Source organism: Amblyomma maculatum, chromosome 1, assembly GCF_055883805.1.
Source record: "Amblyomma maculatum isolate TAMU_Amacu chromosome 1, ASM5588380v1, whole genome shotgun sequence".
Classification (NCBI taxonomy): Eukaryota; Metazoa; Arthropoda; class Arachnida; order Ixodida; family Ixodidae; genus Amblyomma; species Amblyomma maculatum.
Genome location: NC_139344.1, coordinates 422755349 through 422775323, shown reverse-complemented (window position 1 = coordinate 422775323; position 19975 = coordinate 422755349). Strand labels below are relative to the sequence as shown.

At 46.8% G+C, this 19975-nt stretch overlaps 1 protein-coding gene and 1 long non-coding RNA gene across 2 annotated transcripts in view; both read right to left on the bottom strand.

The window, feature by feature from the left end:
- LOC146209249 (uncharacterized) overlaps positions 1 to 1720 on the bottom strand; it is a 61676-nt gene extending 59956 nt beyond the window's left edge. Inside the window, exon 1 of the long non-coding RNA XR_014706113.1 lies at positions 1492 to 1720. This is a non-coding gene — a long non-coding RNA (uncharacterized LOC146209249). The remainder of the gene's footprint in view (positions 1 to 1491) is intronic.
- Positions 1721 to 16924: 15204 nt separating this feature from the next.
- The window catches only part of LOC146209248 (acetylcholinesterase-like), a 45747-nt gene continuing 42696 nt past the window's right edge, over positions 16925 to 19975 (bottom strand). Inside the window, exons 3-4 of the mRNA XM_084579883.1 lie at positions 18104 to 18289; positions 16925 to 17916 (exon numbers count right to left, since the gene is read on the bottom strand). Coding sequence (XP_084436009.1) covers positions 16925 to 17916; positions 18104 to 18289 — 1178 coding nt within the window. The remainder of the gene's footprint in view (positions 17917 to 18103; positions 18290 to 19975) is intronic.

The window sequence follows — 19975 nt, the reverse complement described above, 5'->3', positions numbered from 1 at the left end:
CCAGCAGTAATCATGGAAGCAGACAAAGCTTGACACCCAGAACGAGACTAATTGCTAGTAAAGTATTGTCTTCCTGTACATGCAACTCAAAAAGAAACTGAAACGACCTTTTCAACCAATCTAAATAACTGTGCAAAACCTGAAAATAACGCGAAAATTTAATACGCTGCCTTGTTAAATGCACGTCATAACAAACATCTCAAAGAACATTGTCTCCTTTTGAGGTAACGAAATGGGACAGTCATTGCCTCACATCTCACCCAAGGCGCGCTGTATGAGGCGAGGAAGATGAGAGTGAAAGAATAGGTGCCGATACAATGGAGAGTTCAGGAATAATATTGCCACTTGGGGTCAGCGTGTACTGACATAGCAGACCACAATGACGCATTTACGTTTCACCACCTTCAATACGCTGCTGCTGCCGCCGTGTTCGAACCTAAGACCTACAGCTCAGTAGCCGAGGTCCCATGCCCTAACCACTGAGTCAATACGGCGGGTTAAAGTTTAACAAATAACTCTGACCGGTGCAAGTTTATTCTAGGTGTACTGAACAGTAGGGAAACATGTGCTTCAAATTTATACAGTTTTCGTGTAAAAAAGAAACAAATATTGTGATGCACAACCTGTTTTATTTAACCTCAATGCTTGAAAACGATATACATACTGAGTACGAACCTGGTTTTGGCTCTGTAAAGATTACTAAAAAATCTTCGCTGCAGGCTCCACAGTCTTACAAAACCTTCTTGACAAAAATCAGAAACTTCCTCACGCATGCAGAAACAAAGACTCTAGGAATAATTTCGCCCAGCAGCATTATGGTTTGTACCAGAAAAAGAATTTGCGAGAAAGCAAAGTTCCTAATGCAATAGATGAAAAGACAAATAAATGATCGCTCTGCATACCACCACATGACACTCAGATGACTTCATTCTAGCTCCCAGCAAAACCAAACGCTCTGTCCATGAAAGTATTGATTATGAGGAGCTTTCACTTCGACTTCGCCTAACGGCAATGTCATCTACAAACAAAAAATGAAAGGGAAGGGGTCCTTGATGTAGAAATGAATAAGCGGCTATCATATGACAACGTTTAATAGTGCTGTAATGGGCATCGTTGTGTCATACAGGCGAGAAAGTTTTCCATACGCTCGTTTCACCACTCGATCTCTCATTATGCGGAGTTTGTAGGGATATGTTGGAAGCACGAGATGCAAATTAGACAATTGTCCTTTCAATTTCAGATATGAATGTAAATTTTAGCATTTCATGAAACGAGCCCGTGCGCCTTGAACCAATAGAAATCCTTACAGAGACTTTGAAATTGAGGACAGACACAGGCAAAACACGCACTATACGCTAGGACGGAAGGCGCTGGAAAACGCTGCGCATAGTAACGCTCAATTTCACTCCTTTGTTCACGTACAAACAAGCGTGCTATAGTATAAAACTACGTAAGTAACCATGAGGACAAATCCCACGTAAAGATACTCACCGATCTCATTTATCCTCTCGTGTGCTGCCGGGCAGTGTCCGCAGTATTCGCACTTCATTTTCGATGTCGTCGAAGCAATATATGACGGGCAGCCACAGTGATTTTCAGTGCACCGCCCGCGCACGACGCCAAACACGTCCTTGCTGCCTACACAGCTATCTTGGTTTCTGTTCCTTCGTCCTCTCGTGAAATGAGATGACGCATATTGACGAACTTACCTGTCTTCCCAGTTATTCTCCCCACCCCCCCCCCCACCTCGTTCTTAGATAAGAAACAGCTGGAAATTTGCTCTGGCTAGGCGCGCTGCGGAGCAGGCCCAAACGGTCGCCGGTCCGGTGTGAGTTGTTTGTAACGCGACCACAGCATCCCTCCCCCCTGCTGTAGTTCATGCCTTTCCACGTGGCAGCGTTTCTTCGGCACCCCGTCATCTCTGCTACCGGCGTCGTACGAGACGAAAATCCAGCGCTTGAGGCGAGACGACGTAGAAGGGCGCAGCTATCTGGCAATGACATATATCACGAACTGTCCTGCGCCGTCCCTTCAGATGAGCTGCTGGTGTACACTGTACACACACACCTTCTCTGTAGCCCCATGCTCATGAACGCTCTGATGCCCACATGGTCTCGAAACTGATGTGCTCCGTGCCACTGGCAACTCTTCGCTACTTGAGGCTTTTTTGAAGAAGCTAAGGTCCAATCCTTCCCGCATACCTGCTTTAGAGTCTCGACGGGTCGTAAATACGGATGCAACAAACGTATGCCATGCGTTTTAACCCTTTTAGGGTCGAATTGTTTTGAAAAAAAAAAACTATCCCAGATGGTCAATTTACTTTATTTCGGATCTTGAAAGTTCAATATGAGTTAAGTCAAGGAAAACTTGTAGAAAAATATTAGGAACCGTTATTTGGAGTCAAAGCTGCTCCACACTGCAAACTCCGGAACCTCAGGAAACCACAAAGAGAGCAGGAATACCTCATGAGCGTCGATGATAAACAAGCTAACAGCAGCCCCAATAAATATGGAAATCGGTTTCTGCGGCCGCTGCACTGGGAGTGGTCATAAAGATAAAAATCAAGTTTTACGCGCCTCCATTGCGATCATGGGGGGGCGGGGAGGGGGAGGTAACCGAAAGCATGCAAGGGCCTTGCCGCAGACTTGGCCACAAGCTGCAGCTAAGAATCAGTTGTGTTTATCCCCTTCACAGAAGCGCCCACGAAGATAGAAATCAAATTTCGCGCCTACGTTGCAATCACGTCGCGAAACCGAAACCGCGATAGGGCGGTGGCGTTGCCACAGACCGGGCGATACCCTGCAACAAAGAATCACTTCCGTTTATCTGCGCAAGAAGGCAGCGCAATATTGCTTAAGCACTTCTGGTAAGCCCTAGGAGGTGGCAGCACTTCCCAGTGAGCATGCATCGTCATTATGGCGCGAGATTTCAAACAAAGGATTGAAACCGTACCGGTACGGCAAAAACCTTGCCGGACGGAATACCGCCACCGTACATGTACGGCAAAAACCCTCAAAGGGTATTAATGATTGTGAAACCTGATGCAGAGGAGCATATGTGAACAGAGTTTAGGTAATGAGGACAATAATTTTTGTTTTCATAACCGCGCAACGTTCGTTGTTCTTTTGTAATCAGTGCGATCATTTCTATTTATTGGTACATCATATAAATATGAGCTGAAGCTGTTTGATAGGTACGTTTGCATTAAACATGAAGCAAAATTACTCGTGCTGTGTCAAGAGCTTTCTTTTTAGATAAAGACCTGCCAAGTAAACAAAAAGCGCCCCCTGAGCCAATTTTGACACATTTTATAAAAGACCTTTGTGCTGTCCATAAATAAAAACAAAATACCTGAGCAGAAATAAAGACATCCATTTCTTTGGTCAAATAGTTTCCGCTTATGTTTTGTGTAATTAATAACCAAATATCACCAAACAATTAGAGCACGTATGCTCGGCACTGCATCTCTTCTTTACTGTTAATCGCCAGTACTTCGAGAAAAATGTGAGGGGTAAAGCCAACTGCCTATTACTCTCCTTTTCAGTCATCACGCAACAGTTTGTTTTTTCGAGGGGGGAATAATGCCACCTGGCGGTTTGAGGTAGCGCTTGAAAGACGAAGAAGTTGTAGACTCTCGTGCGCTTCGGCTAGCTAGGACTGTGGACTTTTGAGCCTGTGTTTCTGTGTTACCGTTTCCTGTGAACCCCTGTCTTGACTGTGTGTCTCTGCCCCTGTTGCCGTTTCCCATAAATCCCTGTCTTCGTGATAGTTTTGGGACTCTAAGGACCCATGTTCGGAAGGAACGCCCAGGTTCCTCCGGCTGACGCGATGAACTGGCGTGTCCACGGGCAAAAGCTAGGTGTCGTTTGTTCGCGGAGGGGTGTGTGACATTAAGAGGTCAAATACCAAGCACCTCCACCAAAACTGTCACAAAGACAGGGATTTATGGGAAACGGCAACAGGGGCAGAGACACACAGTCAAGAGAGGGGTTCACGGGAAACGGTAACACAGAGACACAGGCTCAAGAGTCCACAGTCCTATCTAGCCTAACCGCACGAGAGTCTACAACTTCTTCGTCTTTCAAGCGCAACCTCAAACTGCCAGGTAGCAATATATAAGTTTGGTACAGATCTACCGGCCACCGTTATTCGATACTAGGTGGAACCACCTGCGAAGCTCATATTGCGATTTTCATCGTGGTGATAAGACCATGGTGAGTGTGACTCCAGGCGTGCCCTGATCTCACCAGACATATAAATACCAAGGATATGCCACCGAGAGCTGTCACCACACCAGAAACCAAAACTGCACAGCTATACTGCAGCACTTCAGTATAGCTGTGCACACTTCAGCACTAATACATGGCAACGCAAAGAATTATTGACGAGCTTGAATTCTTTCTTTTCTTGTTTAAAAATATCCATGCATCTCATGCTGTCCGTCAGTGTACCACAGTGTGACTATCTCGAAGAAAACTGCTTGCAGCGTCATATAAACCGGGATTAAAGTTTCATGATACTTAGCCCTAGAATTATGCAACTGCTCTGTGCTTTCTCGATAAAGATGATGGTCCGAGCTGATGCTGCTGGAACTATCATCTAAAACGTGTAACGCGTCGTAGCACACAAGAACAAACCTCTCTTTCCATCCCCATGGTTACAAACTTTTTTACTTGCAGAAGTGGGCACAAAAAGAATACCCGCGCATGCAAATGTATATGGAAAACGATTGCGACAGATAGTAAACAGCCCCACCGCCCTCCTCGTCTTATGGATTGGCATGGCATGGCAGGAAAAGCCCACAGTTTCCTTGAAAAACAAATTACCAGTAATATTTTTATTTCGGTAGGATCGCCACGCCGATTATAGGTTGCCGTAATCGGAGAGGTTAGTTTTATCAGTCAGTTACATAATCACAAAAAGCTTTTTTAGTATTTTTTTGTATGGGTTACAACGCAGTTCTTTTGTAAATAACTTATAAAACGCCCTTCGTGAGTTGTTGTGACCTATGCACTGGCCAAGACTGATCAAAACTTTTCGAAACGCTTTTGATGTATAACGTTCATTTTAGACGCAGTTATTGCTTGTAACTCTTATATAAGTAGCTTATAGGTTACCAGGATTAGAGTGTATTACCTATAAAGTGTGATAATGTGTGACTGACTTGTTAACACTGTTTATTATTTAGGTGGCATTACGGTGGAGCAATTGCCGCCAGAACCTGCGAGGCTAATCCCACCTTTAGTCAGCAACAACCTCCACCTCACAATGAAAAGGTCCTGGCAGATCGGTTCTGATATCACCCTCCTTATGAAAGAACAGGCCCCAGCTGGCAGTTGTTGCCAAACGTAACGTCAGGAAATCCTATTAGTGTGCGGCCATGCCACTGTCTAGCTAGCAGATCAGTTCAAGTGCCATGCTCCTGCTTTTCCGGTCACAACACCGACAACGGCGACGCCGGGTTTTCTGATAAGTGGCACCTTTAACGTATCGCGATAAAGCGACTGGTGGCGACTTTAACTATGGCAGCCGGTACCATTCTCTCTGCTTTTAAATAATAAGGCGAAAGCCTTAAAATGGTAACGTTACTGTCTGATCATTTGAAATGTTCCGTGGGAGCGTCCGCCACATGAAATTGAAGAAACAAAACCCGTCTCCACAGGGAATTGAACCACTGCCCCTCCGATTTCCAGCCGAGCGTACTGACTGCTCCACGCCGTGCTCCTGAGAAACCGATCGTAACTCTCCTGTTTTGTTATTACATTCCAAAACTTGACTAAACACTCCCATTAACACAAAGATAGCGCAAGGCGCAGCACGCTTTCTCTGAACTGACAAATATCTAAAGCTGTATGGCAACAATTCAGCAGGTTGTTTTTAACCCAGCAACTGTCCACCATGAGAAGTGTCGAAATTCCGGCAGGCACACCCAAGCATCGAAAAAGGCTAGCCGATTAGGCGGCTCTTACAAGGCATCACAGACTCCCCGCATTGAAGTGCACTGCTTTTCGAGTAAAGACTTCGATGATCTCGGTGATTCAGTTTGACGATGCATCATTCGGCTATTCCACAAACTAAGTACACCCATCAACATAAACAAATCACAAGACACCCGCTGGGGTGGCGCAGTGGTTATAGCGCTCGACTACTGTGCTCAACGATGCGGGATCGAATCTCGGCTTCAAGAGTCGATGCCCTACAACAGGTAAGACGCCGAATTTTGAAGGCGAATTTCAGCACAGTACAGTTTCCATAAAACCGCTTTGTTGATCGGCGCTTCACTGCATCTCCTTTACGCCATGGAGCCCTACGAGTTGGCATCGGAATGCGTTTGATCCTTCTCGAGTGAGGATTGTGGAGAGTTAAAGTCCACGCCTCGCACGCGGTACGAGAAGAATAAGAGCGGCCGTATCATTTGCCGTTGCGGACGGGAGATGATCCGAAATGCGTAGGTTAGCTTGAGGTATCAGCACCAGGAGCGTAGCGTGGAAGAAATGTGCGCGGTATTGAATGACATCCTTGGAGTCAGCGTGGCGTTGGTGATGGATGTCGAAAAGGAAGTGGAGGAAAAACGATGGAAAAGTTACAACGCCGTCCCGGAATCAGACACGAAGCGCCGGCAAGAGACGACGCACGGAGGTGTATGACGACTTCACGAAGTGCGCATTGCGGTCTTGTGTACATTGCTTTTTTTTTTTACCGTAATGCGATCCCAACTGTGAGGAAGATTGCCGCCAGTTTCAACGCTAGCGGGGACGTTACTCCCCGTAAGCCATGGACTGTGCTCCGACTGCTTCATGGTATAAGATTCAAGAGTGAGATATGAGGGGCCGGAACTCGCGGCTGATTGAGCAGGATGACATCGTCGACTGGCAGCGAAGATACCTGCATGACATCTTGATGTACAGGAAGGAAGGCCGGAGAATATTTTTTCCTGAACGTAACGTGGGTGAACGCAGGACACACCTTCTCGACTGTGTGGATAGACACGACTGTTGCTTCCCACCGCAACGCATTCATGCGTGGTCTGAGGACGAGCCTGAAGCAGCCGTCAGGAAAGGGGCAGCGCCTTATCATGACGCATATCGGCAACGAAAATGGCTTCGTCGACGGTTGCTTGGACGTCTTTCACGGTAAAAAGACCGGCGACTACCACGAGGAGATGTGCGGCACACGCTTAGAGAGGTTGTTTCATGCTGTCTTGGAGAACTTGCCACAACGTAGTGTTATTGTAATGGACAATGCTTCGCCTTACTAGCATTTGAAAGCAGCAGTGGCTACGACCCCTCGCAAGGAAGTAGTGCAGGACTGGCTCACATAGAAAGGGATTACTTGGCAACAGAAAATACGGAAAAGGAGCTCCTGAATCTTATTGCTTCTGTAAAGCACCAATACATGAAGTATCGTGTTGACAGCACAGCCGAAAGGGTAGGGTGCGTTGTGCTGCGGCTTTCATCCTACCACTGCGAGGTCAATCCAATGCAGCTCATACGGGCTCAGATGAAGCGCTCTATGGTAGCCAGGAATGCCCCATTTAAGCTTGAAGATGTAGAGGGTCTTTGTAGAGAGAAAACCTCTAATGTGACAGCAGAACACTGGGCAAATGCTGTCAGGCATGTCATCGATATCGAAAAAAAGTTTACGGAAGACACAAGTGACAGTGCACATGTCCAGCCGATCATCATCCATTTCGATGATGATGACATGGGTTCCGAAAGTGATGCGCCGGTAGTAGAGCCACGTGAAGAAGGGAACAAAATGTAGCGCACCAAGACAAGGACAGAGAAAGAAGACACCCACAGCGCTAACTGTCTTGGTGCGCTACATTTTGTTCCCTTCGATCATGTACCAACAAGCCCAAGTATCCACCCTTCTGAATTACATTTCTAGTACAACGGGCCCTTTTGCGTGTTTTGTGGATATTTCGTCTACCGTAGCTATCATTGCTGTGGCCACCAGTCGTGCTCGGACACTCTCGTTTTGCTGTCGGAACAAAGTGCTTCCGGATGAAGTGAGGTGGATCTTCGGTGGGTTCATCCCATCGCAAGGTCATGGCATTAGAGTTTGCAAGATTCTGAAGGCTGAGTCGTTTCGGCTAGCTCGCCTCCACAGGGAATACCTTCACCTTCTTGTTTACCAAAGGTCAAGTCCATCCACAGCAGGGAAGAAGCTTCGAGAGTGCCAGCGGCTTGTCAGCCAGACTACGGAATTCATTTGGAAGTTAGCGCTGTGTGTGTCTTCTTTCTCTGTCCTTGTCTTGGTGCGCTACATTTTGTTCCCTTCGATCATGTACCAACAAGCCCAAGTATTCACCCACGTGAAGACTTGTAGAGCCAGCACCTATTCACCAGTGTCCTTCCTACAAGTATTGGAGCTCCATTGTCTCACTGCTGACATTGCTACTGTTGAAAATGTTGAAGAAAAAAAAACACTGCTCTAATTTGCTGTGAAACTCAGCAGTGCCTACCTTGTAGCTCGCTCAGCAAATATCGCCTACTGATGTAGCAGTGGCCGCGGCAAAAGCTGCTTCAATATTCTTTTTTTTCATCTGCTGTGATTAACTAAGTGGTGTGTGTGTCATATGTCTGACTTGGTGCTCATTGCCATTGAGATATAGCAGTGAATACAGGGAAAGCTGTTTGGGAGTTTCATTCCTGATCTTGTAGTGCATACTTTGTAGCCCGCTCAGCCTAGATCGCCTTCTGATGTAGCAGTGACCACGGCAAAATCTGCTTCAGCGTTTCATTCATGATCTTATCTGCTGTGATCATTACGTGGTAAAATGAGCAAACGTAGCGTAATTTTCAATGGGTTGAGTTCCCTCCAAGAAGCGCCACATTGATTGTGTGGTGCTATATAGGGACGAAAAGTGTCATTCTGAATGAGTGATTTTCTTGAGATACACTGTACACAAAAGCACGAACTGATGGGCGAGTTGGTTGGGCGAGTCACCTTCTACTCAGTGCGCTGGCGCCTGCCTAATGAAACATGCGGTGGACTTGACCTGTCTATCACGTTGGTCTTTCAAGTTCTGTAATTGTTAGCATAATTCAGCAGCATCATGCCATTCGAAAGTTGCTCAGGCTCTCTCGTCCAATGTATGAGGCCAGTGAGCACATAGGGAAGGTGTTGTTAACATTATCAGTGTGTCGGTGAATACAGGCGGCACAAGGTGAAGACTGCATGTAGTGCAGTATAAAAATCATCCCCATGTCTGCTACTGGCATGTACCGGAGCTATGGTGTGCCCGAAAATGAAGCTGCCCACTCTCTTGGCGCTGATCACACCTGATTGTGTTCCACAGGGTCCATCATAGCGGGTGAGTCTCTCTGAGCCCCCTGTATAAACGCATATCTACAGTAGCACAAATGTCTCGTAGTGCTAATTGCGGATGATCATTATTCACCATAGTCTATGACAAACATAAATGTTGTCTGTATCCATTCTCTTAATGAAACTGCTATTCCTTCACTACGGTGTTCCTCCTCTCCTCCGCTTTGCTATGTTAAACAATTTGAAACCAAACCAGAATACAACAGTGTGCAAGCATGTTCAGTACAGTATCGACAGCACATAACGAGTGCTATAGTTTCGGCTCGTAATACCAGGTTTCAGTAACACGTGCAAATTAGCTTGACAAAAGAGAAAACTGACAAAGGACCGTATTTTTATACAGCAGTGAGAATGGGAGAAATGCTGAAGGGTGCACGTCTTTGTCTAGTATGCTATAAGTGGTTTCCTAGCTTGTGCTCATGCAGGTGGCCATGCCAGCAAAGCTTCTTATTTAAAATTCCGAGAGCTACTCAGACTACAGAAACACAGGGCAGGTAGCGCCTCTAAAGGCACTAGTAAAGAAAAATTTTCTGCACTGCTAGAAAATTCGGTGGGGCGCTTAATATGCATGTTCATGCTGTAGACTTCAGTATTAAATTTTATTGCTTGTCATGCATTTTGGGAGCTAAGTGTACCACTGACATGTAACTGGAGAAATGCTAACGCATTGTGCCGCTGAAGCTCATTTGTGAAGCACAACTTTAATAATGGAAGTGAATTTATAGCAATTTTAAAATGTTCTGAAACTCATTTGTTTGAATACAACTATACACCTAAAAATTCGAAGTCTGTTTCATTCACAAAGGGCACAAGGCACTACTCGTCGCACCATGCGCTTGCTTGTGCTTTTCGTACAGGTAATCTTCGCTACCTGTTCATGACATGCGAGTGATTTCATTGACTGCCCTTCATCGCCTTATCTGCTGGACCATGCAAGCCTAAAACTGCACGCCTCTCTGCCCCCCCCCCCCCAAAAAAAAAAATAAAAAATAAAAAAGAAGCCCAGTCTTCATGCCAAAGATGGAATACAGCGGAATTCACATCTGGCGATCTGGAACTGTTGCGGCCGTATTTAAACACCCGCCACCAGCATTTCCATTGGGACACGACACTGCTCGTCGCCCCATGAGCTTGTGCTTTTCGTACAGGTTAGTTACCGTCAGAATTCTCTTTGCATTAAGACGTCCAATCCTTGCATTTTCGCAGTGTCGTGCCCCATTGAGCTCTTTCATGTTAAAAAATGGTTATACTCCTTCGCTGAGTACTCTGCGCTGCTTGTGTACAATGTTTACCTTTCCAAATTGCTCATTTTCTTATCAGATGATGTCGAGTTAAATGCTGGCCCCCCAGTTGCGTGTGATTCCTGTACGCAGACAGACACTCTAGATCTTTCAATGGTTCTACGAGCCATATGTAGAATTAAATTGGGCCAGGTGTAGATTCTATCGGACCTTGAGGAAATACGCAATAGACAAAGTTCTACTGATGAAGAAATAAAAGGCCTTTCGGAGAGAGTCAAAGTACTGGAGCAATGTGTTAATGTGAATTCAATTGGCGACACTACGCAAGTCCCGTCTACCGAAACAGCGACCTTGAAGGCTACCCTTAATGATGCCGAAAACAGACTTCGAAAGAACAATCTTCTCTTTTTTGGTTTCAAAGATAACGTATCTGAGATGTGGAAGGAATCGGAAGAGGCTGTTGTCTCACTTTGTGCTACTAAACTTGGTATCTCAATCGACCCAGTTAACATAAATTGTGCTCACAGGGTTGGCTCCTTCCGAGAGGCCAAAAGTCGCCCCATTATTGTGCATTTTGCCAGATTTAAAGACAAATATACTATTCTTTGTTTGTGTTACAAGCCTAAATATACTGACTTTTATGTTCGCGAAAACCTTTCACCCCCTCTTCGTCTTGCCCGCAAAAAGCTGCTTGAATTTGCAAGTGTTCAAGATTTATCTTATAAATTGTGGCGCAACAAACTTGTCATTGATGGTAGAAGTTATGTCTACGATGCTAGCTCAGATATTGTGATTTTACAAAAAAAGTAGCACGCAATTAATCTCGACCGCGTCAACCTGCATGTGATGCTCGTACCAACTCTAACCCCCATTTTTCCTCTCATCAGGCAGGCATTAGTGTCATGCTTATCAATTGTCGAAATGTAAAGAATAAAACTGATGAACTCGCTACTTTAATACCTTCTTCGAACATGGATGTTGTTGTCGGCTGCGAATCATGGTTAGATGAAACAATTTCCAGCGCTGAAGTGTTTCCTTCTGAATATGTATCTTACCGAAAATATAGAAACACATATGAAGGAGGCGTGTTCTTGCTCGTAAGGCAAAATATAGCAAGCTTTGCGGTCACTACTGGTGATATCAAATGTGAATCGGTGTGGTGTAAACTGATGCTTGAAAATCATGAATACCTTTTTACTATCAGAGCTTTTTATCGCCCGCCTAGTAATGACTTCCATTCCCTCAATGCCCTTTCGAATGTTTTGCTGAAAGTCACAACTGATTATTTCCTCATCGGAGGAGACTTTAACATGCCTGATGTTCAGCGGCAGAATAAATTACCAGCGCTCTCCTCGTCTTTGTCCTACGCCTTTAATGATCTTGTCTCGACACATGGTATTTTTTAATTTGTGGCAACTCCGACCAGCCGACAAAGACGGACGAGTTCTATTCTTGATCTATTGTTTTCAAGCTCCCCTTCATTGCTCGAGTCTCTCTCGGTTTTGCCTGGAATAAGCGATCATGACATTGTAGTAGCCCGCTTTGTAAGTTCAAAACATATATCATTCCTGTGCCGCGGCCTCGAAAAGTCTGCAACTTTGAAAGAGCAGATTATGATAGCCCTACAATGTGAACTTGACAGCTTTGTTCAGATTAGCGCTAGCCGAAATGTAGATGAATTGTGGTCCGACTTCAAAGATAAGGTTCTGAGCTTAATTGATACTTATATACCTTACCAAATACTTTCGGTAAAACGCAGAAGGTCTAAGCCATGGTTCACGAAAGAAATAAAGACACTTATTAACAAAAGAAATCGTATGCTTAGAACCAAAAGAGACCAGACTAACTCTCCTGCTTTTCTGAGACTTGAGCAGTTGAGTGCGGAAATAGAGTCTAAACTCAAAATGTCAAAAAAAAGAGTTCTTTGTTTCACTTGGACCGAAAATTGCAAGTAATCCAAAAAATCTGTGGCATTTAATTAATGCAAATTACAAATACGAGGTCGGAATCCCTCCGATAACAGATGAAGGTAACATTCTTACTAGTGATGCAGATAAGGCAACCTGTTTTAACTGTTTTAACCAGTATTTCACCTTTGTTGTTTCGGACTTAGCACCAGGCTTACTCCAGTTACTACGGGTACCATTTCTGAGACAATGCCTGACATTACGATTAGTAGGTCTGGTATTTTTATTCTTCTGCGAAAGCTAAAGCACCATTCTGCTCCTGGCCCTGATGGAATACCTAACTTTGTTCTTAAACCTTGTGCAGACATCATATCTTATTATTTATCCGTATGGTTCACAAAATCTCTGGCCACAACTGAACTCCCCCATGAATGGAAAATAGGGAATGTAGTTCCAATTCATAAGAAAGGACTGAGGAACTGCGTCTCAAATTACAGACCAATGTCTTTAACTAGCGTTTCCTGTGTGACACTTGAACACATAATTTACACTAAGATTTGTTCCCATCTTGATAATACCAATTTCTTTGTAAATTATCAGCATGGGTTTAGATCATGGAGGTCGTGTGTTACACAACTAATTGAATTTTCCGAATACATATTTAGCTCATTCGATAATGGTTTCCAAACTGACTGCATTCTTCTTGATTTTCAGAAAGCATTCGGCGAAGCTTGTTACGCTATTCTCTTTCACAAACTATCCACTCTTGGTTTACCTCGGCATATTCTTTTTGAGCTGGAAAATTACCTAACTGACCGTTCTCAGAAAGTAATCGTAAATGGAGCATGAATCTGCTACCGCTTCTGTGACATCCGGGGTACCACAGGGCTCTGTATTAGGGCCTCTTTTTTGTTTTAACTTATGTTAATAGCATTGGTACTGAAATAACGTCAAAATCAGGCTCTAGGCTGATTATTGTGTTTTATACAGGGAAATTAAAGATTATTCAGACTGGTGAGCTTTACAATCCGACCTTCATAGAATATTCCATCGGTGTCAAAACTGGCTTATGTCTCTGAACGTTTCCAAGTGCTGTTATATCCGTTTACGCCAGAAAGCGTAACTTCATGCAGTCAAATTATTTCATTGATGGTCAGCCTTTCGCGGCATTTTTTTCAGACTCAACATGGAATCGTCACGCTCACTGTATAACCCAGAAGGCAGGCCGCGTTATGAACTTTATTAAAAGAAACTTCGAACAAGCCCAACAGAACGTTAGGGAAACACTTTATGTTACCAATGTCCGGCCTATTCTTGAATATGCCTGTATTGTGTGGGACCCTCCCACACAGCATCTCATTAATAGTGTAGAAGCCATTTAAAATCGTGCTGCCCGCTTTGTAACTAGTTGTTACCAATTTCCCAGCAGCATCTCCGATATAAAACGTCAAATTAACTGGGAGGACCTTTCCCTGCGCCGTGAACGATTTCGCATCTTATTCTTGCGGGACGTACTGTACAACGAAACACCGTTAGTTAAAAGTAGATATTTACAGACACCGAGTTATGTATCTGAGCGGCGAGATCACATCCTAAGAATAAAGAAATTTTTGCCCGCACATCTGTTTATAAGAAGTCGTTTTTTTTCGTACACTATCAGTAAATGGAACCGGCTGCATCCTGACATTGTCGAAACTGTTGATCGTGCAAAGTTGGCCGATGCACTTAATCATTACGCGTAGCTTTCTCCATTTTCCCCCTTTCGTGTCCACTGATTGGTTACCCGTGTTTGTTGCGTGTGTTTATTTATTACTTTGGAGCGATAATTGATTACCCGCGTTTGTTTCTTGTATTTGTTATTACTCTGATGCTTTGAATTGGCTTTCTTTGGTTCCACACTTCTGCAATGCCCATCAGGACGATGTATTTGATGCCTGTACTGTTTTCACTTTAGAACTTCGGCGCTGACAAGTGTTTCAGTTTTTTGCTTCGTCCCCCCTACTGTAATGCCCACCAGGGCGATATGTAGGTACTTGAATAAATAAATGAATGAATAAATAAATAAATAGGAGCATTGGCACAACGAAATAAATCCAAAATCCCTCGCGTAATGTTTACCAAGGGGCTAGTTCTTCATGGCGCCTTCCCGAAGCTATCTGTGAGGTGTTTCCAAGTATATGGTACGTTAGCGGCCTGCTTTTGGCCTGCTCTAACCGCTCCCCCTAGCGACCCTGCACCTTTTCTCCGACTTTATTAGCCCCTTCTCCACTTTGCACTCCTGAACAGAGGCCTGATTGTGTCTACGGCACGAGGACAAACATTGGTGTCCTCCGTGGCCTAGCTTGGCTGGAGAGTCGCAGATAGTTGTTTGGAATGTATATGAATGCGTTCCGGGAATCAATGTGTACGCGAAAAGATATCACGCACTATGCAATAATAAAGTTGTCCCCTTCCGACCTTCGTAATCTGGAATGCCACACTCTGGGCGCTTGGCGGTGTTCCACGCGCGGAATTCATTGACTTTGCAACCAGGGCGAGGCAAGGAAGTGAAGATGGCCTAAAAATTCTGCTCCCCAAAAAGGTCAGCTCTGCATTTTCAAGGTGCCTTTATGCATTTTCCCGAGGAAACATATACGAAAGAGCAGCTTCCAGCGTCAGCAAATTCCCCACATTTTCAATCGGTTCAAAGTAATTTCTTTCAGTAGCTTGCATTTCCCATGATTCGGTAACACCGCAAAATACTGCGCGGAACTGGTTACTATTCGGCCGATACCATTTTTTCAATCGGTTCAAAACAATTTCAGTAGCTTACATTTCCCATAATTCGTTAACACCGCGAAACACTACTAATGTTGTTGTTGTTGTTGTAGTAGTAGTAGTAGTAGTAGTAGTAGTAGTAGTAGTAGTAGTAGTAGTTATTGAGGCGCAATATAATACATCGATGGCCTGCTGGACGAGCAGGCGCTGTTCTTCTTCACCCTCAGCACCAAGCCAGTCCACCTAGGTCCAGATAGTATGGTAAAGAATCCCGATTGCAATGCAACCGGACATGAAAACAGGCAGTGTGAAATGTTGGCATAAGGAGAAGGGCAGTTGGGGCATGATGGAACGCGACGGAGATATAGCCGTGCAGGAGTTGTGAGTGTGTTCAACTGTTTTTGCTGAAGGATATGAGCTTCCCGAACGGAAAGATTAGGATGAGGGTCGGGGTCTAGCTTGCGGTCTAAGCGAGCAGTATTGTAGTATTCGCTGATGGTGGCGCGAAGAGACACTCTCGACCCGCCCTCCAAGGATCTTGGCCAGGGGTTGAACGGTGTCCGGTTACGAGTTACTCGGGCGAGCTGGTTCGCCAGCTCATTGCCGTCAATCCCCGAGTGTCCAGGGATCCATCGGAGGAAGACGGGGCAGGGCTGCAGCGCAACAAGTGCTACCTCGAGCTCCGTGGACAGATTACGTGTTAGACTTTTAGATTGAATCACACGGATAGCAGCCTGGGAATTGGTGTATATAATATACTGAGGCACAGGTGGGAGAGAATGAAAACTTTGAATTGCATAAATGATGGAGAGGACCTCAAGCGAGATAATATCCGGAGGGTGGAGAAAGGAGCCGCTAGTGTGTGTGACAGGGGTAGATAGACGAGGATGAAAGAGGACCTGGCTTCCGGACCCGCGAGGAGCCACTTATGAGGCATCCGTGAAAGCGACTCCATGAATATTGAAGGGCGGACTATGATGAGAGGCAGCAGCATGTCGGCGGCCAGCATGCAGGACCGGCGAATATTGGCTGGAAGAGGAAGTATACGGAGGTTTGTGGCCTCTGGAGGGGAAGGGAGTTGGGAGAGCGACTGACTTGATAGGGGAAATGTTAGCCTGGTTTAGAAGCCAGCGTCCATGAACTGTGCCGGAGAGGCGAGCGAAGAGAATTTATTGGGTACGTACATACATATAAAAACGCACATTAATCACAGACCAAAGCAGTATACAAAACACTCTATGGCACCTATACATAATGGAAAACATGATTCCCCAGAGAGGAGAAAACAGTAGAAGGGGGGGTTCGTATGGCAAAGCTGGCATAACAAACCTGCCGTCCCGAACGACGAAGAAACGGGTGTGCCAGCGCTGCAGAATCCGCGCCTCTCCATCTCTGTCCACTTGTCCAGAGAGATACTTCCACAATAGAAGACGCAGTCTCTGCAGCGCTGCGTACATCAGGCGACTGCAGAAACGCAGTCCCGCACAGAAACACACGCACAGCAGGGCCCGCGCAGTCTATCGTTCAGTGCACACGTTGACGAGGCTAAAACGCTGAAATCCCCTCAGAGGCCAGCGGCGACCGGCGAGAGGTGCCCAGGGAGCGGTCGCACTGCCGCTAGCCGCGGGGAAAGAGGAAAAGAGCGACCACAGGGGCCGGCGACGCTTGATGTTAGAGCCATGGTGGCTACGTGCCATTATCCGAGACATCCATTAATATGCCGTCATCGCCCTTTCTCACTCGTTTCATGGGGGCAGTGGTTGTCGAGGATGGCGACATGCTGCCATCGGATGCCGATAGTTGACGCTTGGAGTCTTCTGTGGAACGCGCCTTTCCCGCACGACCTAGACCTGCACGGGTAGTACGCGCTGCTCCTGGGCGTCCAGTCTTCGTCAGCTCTGCAACAGCGCTGTTCGTAAGGGACGCCGCCTCCGCAGAAGAGTGTTGCCTCACGTGTGAAGCTGTGGCTGCCCCAGCCTCTCCTTGCATGTGCTGCGACTGGTACTCGGCGGCTCCCTCTTCCGATTCCGCAGAGTGGGCGGGGGAAGTGGCAGGTGACTCGCTGTCGTCGTCAGAAGACGCCACCGCGCTGGACACCTCTTCTTCGGAAGACAGGCCTGAGGCCTCATTCACGCCAGCCGCCGTGGTGCTAGTAGATACCGTGTCCTCATTTCCGCTTTCATGGGGCTCGGGGGACACACGGAGGGCGTCCTTAGCCTCGATCGGGGAGGCCCCGTAAACCTGGGCTGGAGTCTCTGACTCGCGCCAAGACTCTCGAAATGAGAAGCCTGCAGATTTCCCGGACGCGGCTGTCACAGCAACATATGACCTGGGCAACACGCAGTCAGACATCGCATGCTGGGCTCCGCTAAAGGCTCCGCAGCGTTTGCACGCCGCTCTGCAAGCGTCGGTGTCGTGGCCGAAGGCGGAGCAGCGTCCGCATTTGACCGCCCTACACTCAGCACTGACGTGGCCCCAATCTCCGCACCGGGAGCAGACCCACTTCATGCCCCGGTACTCGAGCGTTACGCGGTGGCCCGCGACGGAGAGGAAGTTGGGCGGCGCAAGCAGCATGTCCAACTTCACCAGCAGGCATCCGTTCCGGACGTGGCAGTTTCCCTTAGTGACGGCTCGAACTTTTCCGTAAGGACTGATCGCAGCGGTGAGGACGTCGTCACCTACGCACGGGGGCAACCGGAAAAGTCACAAAAACCACTGGTGCAGCCATTTGCACCAACGGTACTTCCTTTCCAGCGACGAGCAGTCTGCCCGCCGCAACCATCATCGTGTCTTGAGCCATAGAACTGACTGCTGCAAGGAACATGGTCCTGCCGAGGTGCTGCAAATATTGCAGCCCCCCGACACCGACGACTGTCTTGATGACGTCGATAAGGTCGTCCGCCGGAGCAGGCTCCGGCACGATGAATTGAAAGCACTGGGCCTTCGAAGGCCGAGTGACCGGCGGTGGTGGATCCATTGCTATGACCCTGGACACCACGACAGCAGCCGCGGCGCCGGGGAACACAAACGGGCAACGAAACGCTTTAGAAACTGTAGAAAAAGGCATCCACAAGTCACGGATAAATTTGCAGGGAATTAATACCAGGGTTTACTCGTTTGACTATTTCAATAATGAATGCGTAGAGAAGCTACCTGTCAGTCACGGTGAACAGACAAACGGAGACTGATTATTATTAATTCCATCTGGATGCCACATCGCAGAGAAAGGCTTATTGTATCAAGAAAGTTTCCAATGTCTAACCGCTTGCACTGAAAGCGTTGTCTCTTTATTCTGAGCGTGCAACAATCACACTGGGGTCTCAATCTTCTAGACAGCTCTTACGCTAGGGACCAAGACACCAACAGTAAATCATGAGTGCAAACAGCTAAAGCACCGTCATCACAACTGTCAAATAAGATAGGATGCTTGGTGGTAGTTCCTTGCGCAGTAGTGTCCTTGCACAGGACTGGTTTTAACGAAGGCCACTGTGACTTTCGGTATACCGAAGCTTTTCAGAGAAGACCTAGTGAAATAGAATCCTTTTTATGTGCATCCTTCAGTCCTAGCTTCATTTTAAGGTGAACGCCTTTCAGGCTCATAACAGTATAATTGCGTCACAGGAACGGAAAGGCGCAGTATCTGCCACACTTGCTGTTGTTGTGGCATGTAGGAAGAAGGAAAAGAAAATGCGCGGGCCTGCTACTGGCTCTGTAGCTGAGTCACCTCCGCTGCCTCGCTGTTGTGGCTGTAGGAAGAATAATAATCATAACATTACAATAAGGTGTCGTCCACCACCTAAGCGGCGGTAGGTGCAATGACGACCTACAACAGATAAAAATTCGGTGGCAGACTAGCCCCCGCCGCAAGCAGGGTTGACCTACCAGTTGTTGTGGCTGTAGGAAGAAGGAGAAGAAAATGCGGGAGCCTGCTACTTGCTCTGTAGCTGAGCCACCTCCACTGCCTCGTGCAGACAGAAGAGAAAATAGAGAATAAAGAAAATGGAGAGGGAGAGAAAGACGCGCGCCACAACAATAGCTGTCGTCCACCACCGAAACGGTGGCGAATGCAATGACGGCCTACAACATATAAATATTCTGTGGCAGGCTAGCCCCCCCGCCTCAAGCGGCGGTGACCTACCAGTCCCAGTACCATCAGGGGAGCTGCCCCCGTCCCGTAGGGCTACGATCAGCTACCCTGCACCACCTCCGCTAGACTGATTGAATAATTGATAGGAAGGGAAAGGCGCGGTAACGGTCTTACTTGTTTTCTGTGTACACCTCATCCATGCCATAAGGGAAGGAAGGAAGGTGAAAGTGAAGGTGGGAAGAGAGAAAGAGAAGCCGTAGTGGAGGGCTACGGAGTAGTTTAGACCACCTGGGGATCTTTAACGCGCGCTCTGGGGATCTTTAACGCGCGCTGACATCGCACAGCACACGGACGCCTCTTTGTTTCGCCTCCATCGAAACGCAGCCGCCGAGGTCGGGTTCGAACCCGGGTACCCCGGCACAGTAGTCGGGCGTCTTACCACTGCACCACCCCGGCGGGGTCCTCCACTAGACTCCCGCTGCTTGTGTGGACAGAAGAGAGACTGTTGTTGTGGCTGTAGGAAGAAGGAAAAGAAAATGCACGAGCCTGCTACTGGCTCTGTACCTGAGCCACCTCCGCTGCCTCGTGCAGACAGAAGAGAAAATAAAGAAGAAAAGGAAGAGGCAAAGAAAGACGCGCGCTGCAACAAC